The 6,032-nt window shown below is 44.1% G+C and overlaps 1 protein-coding gene across 1 annotated transcript in view; it reads right to left on the reverse strand.

The window, feature by feature from the left end:
* The window catches only part of TMEM163 (transmembrane protein 163), a 205,239-nt gene that overhangs the window by 44,823 nt on the left and 154,384 nt on the right, over window positions 1–6,032 (reverse strand). The window contains exon 5 of the mRNA XM_006921435.3: window positions 500–596. Within this exon, the coding sequence (XP_006921497.2) occupies window positions 500–596 (97 nt within the window). The remainder of the gene's footprint in view (window positions 1–499; window positions 597–6,032) is intronic.

Raw genomic sequence — 6,032 nt, forward strand, 5'->3', positions numbered from 1 at the left:
TCACTTGAAGAACAAAACGGTGCAAGACACCGTTCTGTATGAAATTGTGTCCTCCAGTTTCTGCATCAAAATGTCAGTTGTGTCAGAAAATCTGAGGTAACAGATTTACATACAGAATTAAAGTGCAAAGGTAAAATATAATTATTACGACAGTCACAGACACAAAACAACAAATGCCAACAATACAGATTGGATCACTCTGCTATATAAAAATCAGCCCATTTCTCTTTACATAAAAGAGATCGTGCCTTAAGAATAGTCAAAAATCTAAGGAGAGGAACACAACCCAGTACAGGCTCAATTATTTGCAATCTTTTCATCTTGCCTAGTGCTTCTCTCTGCTAAAGTTGTTCGTATTCTGCACTGAGTTCTTCAGGACTCCTAAAATGCTTTATATTCTCTCTCCACTCGCTCGACTTCCCCCACTAAACCTGTGGAGAGAGGTAACAGGAAGCTGGTACCTTCGGGAAAGACCATTAAGGAAGAAGAAGGACCTTACCACTTCTGGGAGCAGCTTAGTTGAGAGGTCATGGATAGCTTTGACCACTATACATATGGATGAGAGAAGGAATATCACCCCCAAGATGACACAGGCTCTGCAAAGAAACAGAACATTGAGAAACTTAACTGGGAGAACTCCGCTCTGCTGGTTTACACAATGACAGTGGCAAAGACACAACCTGAGACATTGAGACCCAACCATAATTTGCCACACTCCCAACGTGACCACCCACAGTCTCAGAATTGATACTGTATCATCTCTAGAAGAATACGGGTCAGAATTTTATCACCAAAATCAACACCAGGGGAAAGGGGCTCACCATCCTACATAATGTCACAGCTTCTCATGAGTGCTGGCATGGAAGGGTCTCTAAGGCTGTGAAATACATACCCCCATCCTCATAACATGATATTTCACTCCTCCCTCAGCTGGACAGTACAGTTTAATAGCAAAGAGAGGAGGCTCTAGCATAATACACCCCTATCATTTAAATGTTGTTTATCTTGGATAAGCTACTTAACTTCTTTCAGTCTCTATTTTCTCACCTGTCAAATGGGAATAATATTTCTACCTGACAATGAAAGAGATAATGCACAGAGTAACCCATGAATGTTGGCTTAAACCAAGGAAAAGAAAAGTCCATCCTGGATGTCTCCTTCTGGTGAGAAGACACCTTTGGATTTTCCCAAAGATAAAAAGGAGGAATACTTTGGTAATGACAGAAGACAGCAAGCACATTTATGGCAAGATGGAGCAATTCTTGACAAAGAAATGAAGGGAGATAAGTTAAGGTCAACCAAGACACCCAGCAAAGGAAAGGGCTGGAGAAAATCAGGGATGAGGCCAAGGGTGAAGCCAAGGGTACACAGCCAGGGGTGTGACGTAAAAGAAAGTCTATGGTACTTGGGATGTAAGGGCTGTCTCTGGCAATCCAGACACAACAACTCACAGGAGAAAGAAAGATGGAAAATGAAAGTCAACATGAGAAAATGATGGTAGTACTACAAGGGTCAAAATACCAAATGAAAATGAAGAGAGAAAGAACAGACATCCAAAACACAACAAGGACTACAGTTAGCTCTAGATCACTCCTGTCCCAACCTAATGCCTCCAGCATCTGGTACCCTCCTCGGGCCTCTTCTCCCACTTTCAAATAAAATCGTTTTTCATTATCCATCTTGGATTTCCTTCTCTGGACTAAAAGAATGGCCCTAAATAACATTAAAGTGGCACCTACTTAGAATGCTAACAAACCTGTGGCTAGACGTGTTCCCCTAAATCTAGAAGTCAGAAATCGGCAGGTGAACCAGTTGCTGGGAGCCCACTCGGTAGAGTTCTAAGCCACACTCTAGTTGTAGGTTTTACACAGACAGAAAGAAGGCATCATTGCCTGCTGGGGTGAAATATGAAAGAACAGAGATGTAGGAAGTCATGAATGGGCTGGGGGTCTTGGTTCAGATTTGAGCAACAGAAAAACCTAGCCCTATAAACTAAATGGTGATCCGCCCTGGGTGCCACAAATCCTTGTAACTAGCCGGGGTGGGAGGGAACATACACTCAAGGGGGAGAAAAAATAATGCAGGCATAAAGTACACACTGACACAGCAGCAGTAATGAAGGACGCTAATGTGATGCATTGGGCTTGGGACTGCTCAGCACAGTCCTAGCAGGACGATCAAGGTGAAGGGGGCTACAGTTGAGAGAGGAGTCATACAGGTGTGCCTACAGGAGGCCCTTTAGTGACCAGATCTTGGGGCAAGACTAGGCTCTCCCAGGGCGTGATGGATCAATGCTCCCAAAGCAACCAGCCTCTGAGTCCCAGCCATGCCCACGGTTAAGATGGCTATGGGCCAGCCGTGTCCAACACCTGAAGTGGCCATTTCTACTTGTGAGCAAATGGGACTGTGACAGGTCACATTTTAGGAAAAGAACAAAAGTCAGGATAAACCTCTAAGATAAGATTTGTGATATGGTTTGTTTCCTCCATTCAAAAAACTCCTGACTAGCAGAGGCTCTCTCTTTGATTCACCCTTTCACATAAATTCAACCACCAACTCAGTGCTTCTCAACCCCGATGGCACATTGCACTCACCAGATTTTTTGAACAGCTGCCCAGAGACTGTTCCAGTTCAGTTTCATCAGAAACTCTGGGGGTGAACCCTGGCATCTGTATTTGTTTAAAAGCTCCCCAGGCAAGTCCCCACATGCGCGAGGGCCGAGGGTACCTGTCCAGAGCCAGGTGTGGCCTTGCCCTTAGGGAGCTTCCGCTATAGGCTAAAAAGCCACAACTCTCTGGATGGAAGGCAAGGAGGGAACGGTCATCCCAGCTGATGAGGAAGCAATGGCATCTAATGGTCCCTAGGAGATTTGTAGTGTATCTGCGTACACAGCAGCTTTCTCCTGAGACGAGCAGTGCAGCCACCACTTGGGTGCTAGACCTTCTACAGACCATTTTTCACAACATCCTCAAGAAGACTCCATCTCTACACTCCTCGGGGGGATAAGAAACAAACATCTGAGCTTCTCCCTGACAGGGAACAGTAGGACTGCAGGAATCTCTCTTTCTCCAGATCACCACAGGCATACCTCTATAGTGCACGAAAAGCAGATTTGGGTTTTGTTAACAATACTTAAGGAGACAAGTATTAAGAATACAATGGTCTCCTTACATAATATCTTGCTTATGTATCTTTAATTAAAACTATACCATAAATCCTTAAAGGGCAAGAACAGTACTTTTATATCTCAGTGTCTACCACAGCACGTAGCAGGTGCTCCATATGCATCTGTAGAGTGTACATAAACATTAACTAATTAATCCCTAGCTCATTTGTACGTTTCTATTACCAACGGGGATAGGAGGAGGAAAGACACTCCTGATACTTCAGCCAAAATGCCTGTGGAATAGCCCACATCGTAAAACAACTTTGAAGTGTAATGAAAATCAAAAGAAATTGATGATCTGGTTAGTTGCAATTGAATTTTACAGAACTGCCATCACATTTTCTTCACAAATATACCTATAAATATACCCAAAAATGTTTTAAAAACCTATTTGCAACCTCTTTTAAATGTGTTTCAAATTCAAAAACCACAGTCACCCTTCCTTCCCCACTGCTGGGAGCCTGTGTGTCAGAGCAGCTTCCACAACCTAAGCAGCTATTATCAGCAGAGAGTGTGATGCTATTTTTTTTAAACATTTTATTAATAATATATTGTGTTTACACAGCAGCTTTTTCCTCAGGCACTTCGAGTTCTGCACATCAGCTCATAAATGCCCTGGAGGCCACTCCCTAGACCTGGGTTTTTGTTTTCCTGCTATTTTATGGGTTGGGAATGAGAGAAGTATGTTTCATCAACACAAGGAATCAAAATGGGGGAGTCAAGGACTAAGAAGATTGCCCAAGGTCACACAAGGAGTCTGAAGTCCGCCCAGAAACAGAACCCAGGTCCTCTAACTCCCTCCCAGTGGCAAGTCCCAGTAAACCACGTGAGTCTAGAAGGCTCTGGACATCCACATCACAACCTCATGCCACCACCGCCTGGGGACTGTGGCGGTCGCCAGGATGAAGCGGAGATTTGGGTCAGGAGACAACACGGCTGCTTCTGAATCTGCAAGTGCGTGATGCTTCCTGGGGGAAGGGGGAGCGGCGAGGGTAACTGCTCCATCAGCACACTGTGGCCTTCACCTAGAGAGGTCGGTCTGGCAAGTAAAAAGGGCAGTGTGCCCACAGACCTGACAGCACTGAGAAGCCCAGTCACCAGAATGAACACAGACGACTCCTCCCTCCTGCCCACACCCCAGAGAGGGAGTCAGAAAGAGGCAAATAAACTACCAGCCCCTTCAATATAAGGGGTTGGTAGTTTATTTGCCGAATTTAAGCTCCCACAAGACCAGTGGTCATCAAAGCGTGGTCCACAGATCAGCAGCATCAGCATCACCTGGGAACTCATTAAAACAGCAAACTCTGGAGTCCAGCCCCAGACCAACTGAATCGGACACTCTGGGAGGAGCCCAGTGATCTGTGTTTTACCGTTTTAATAAGCCTTTTGGGTGATTCTGATGTATGCTCAAACTTGAGTCTGTACTAGTCTTGCCACAGACGTTTAATTTCTGAAAGAAAACCGGTTAAAGCCACCAGCACCTTCTTTTCTGTTCTGCTACAGACTATAAATTGCCAATTGTGTATAAGCATTATAAATCTATGAATAGCCTTGCAGGCAAGCATTCATTTTCACCTCTAAAATTACAGGGGCAAAATCTCTGACAGGTACTCTCACGTCCAAAATGATACGAGGCTGAAAGTTGTTGGTTTAAAGGCCTGTGGTTCACATTAATAAAGCCTGAGTTTTATTATTCCAATTCTAACTTATTTGCCGAAGAGAAGCGTCTTCTAATCATCCCCTAATTTATAAAAGATCTAAAGCATAGTAGTAGCCCTGCCAATTAACCAATTCAGTCTACAGCTTGAAGTGTAAATGTTTTATCATCTTTCACCCTAGTCTCCAAAGCACTTGTAATCCAGAACATTGTTCAATTGCGAAATAGTACACACAGCACTTATGGGTGCACGATTTCTAATGCTGTTTTAGTCTAGCTAGCTCCTATTTCGCTCCACGTATTCTGCCATTTTAAATAAAACGACAAACAAAATCAGTTTGGAGACAGGGTAAAAGGGAAGGAGAAACTGAGCCCAAAATGTTTATGAGCCATTTCTCATTTTCTATAATGGCTATGCCAAATAGTCACCTTTGTTTTTCAAGACTCTCAGCCTTCCTCACTCCATTACTACCAACACACTCCCCTCCTACTGCAGGAGTTCCCTCCTCTCCACTTTCTGTTCTTACTCATCTTAGCTCCTTCCTTTGACTTTCCTAGGCCCCATCTCTCTTCTCTACCCCATCTACGTGCTAAGCTGTGAACAGGTTGTAGCAGGGGAAGGGAAGCTTGAACCAGGGATGGTCACTCAGGACAGAACTCACTGGGCAAGTGGTCCATACCCTGCCCATGGGAAGATCATCCATCTCCTCAACATGTAACCATTTAAATCCTCTCCTCATTCAACAAACGGCCTTTTACTTATATCCGTAATAATATGCAAAGTGACTAAATCCACCCAAGTGAAATCTCATTTAGATAGGGATTATTTCTTGGCTTCTACTTGAGGAACAAAAGTCAACATAGGAGACATTAAAGAATCATATTTTAGAGCAGTACAGTACAATAGAATTTTCTGTGATAACAGAAGTGCTCTACTCTGCGCTCTCCAACACAGTAGCCACTAGCCACATGCAGCTACTGAGCACTTCCAGTGTGGCTAGTGTAACTGAAAAAATGAAATTTTAATTACCTGTAATTAATTAAAATTCGAATGGTCATGTGTGGTTATCACATCAGACAGTGCCGCCCTAAAGGGTGGGTTGAAAACAGACTCACCAAAGTGTGTGGGGAAGGAGAGGCCAGGGGAAGAGAGAAAGTGGGTGGGGAGAACCAGAGAGAAGGGGTGGCGGGAGGATGGAGGGGAGGGAG

Source organism: Pteropus alecto, unplaced genomic scaffold (assembly GCF_000325575.1).
Source record: "Pteropus alecto unplaced genomic scaffold, ASM32557v1 scaffold3, whole genome shotgun sequence".
NCBI classification, from domain to species: Eukaryota; Metazoa; Chordata; class Mammalia; order Chiroptera; family Pteropodidae; genus Pteropus; species Pteropus alecto.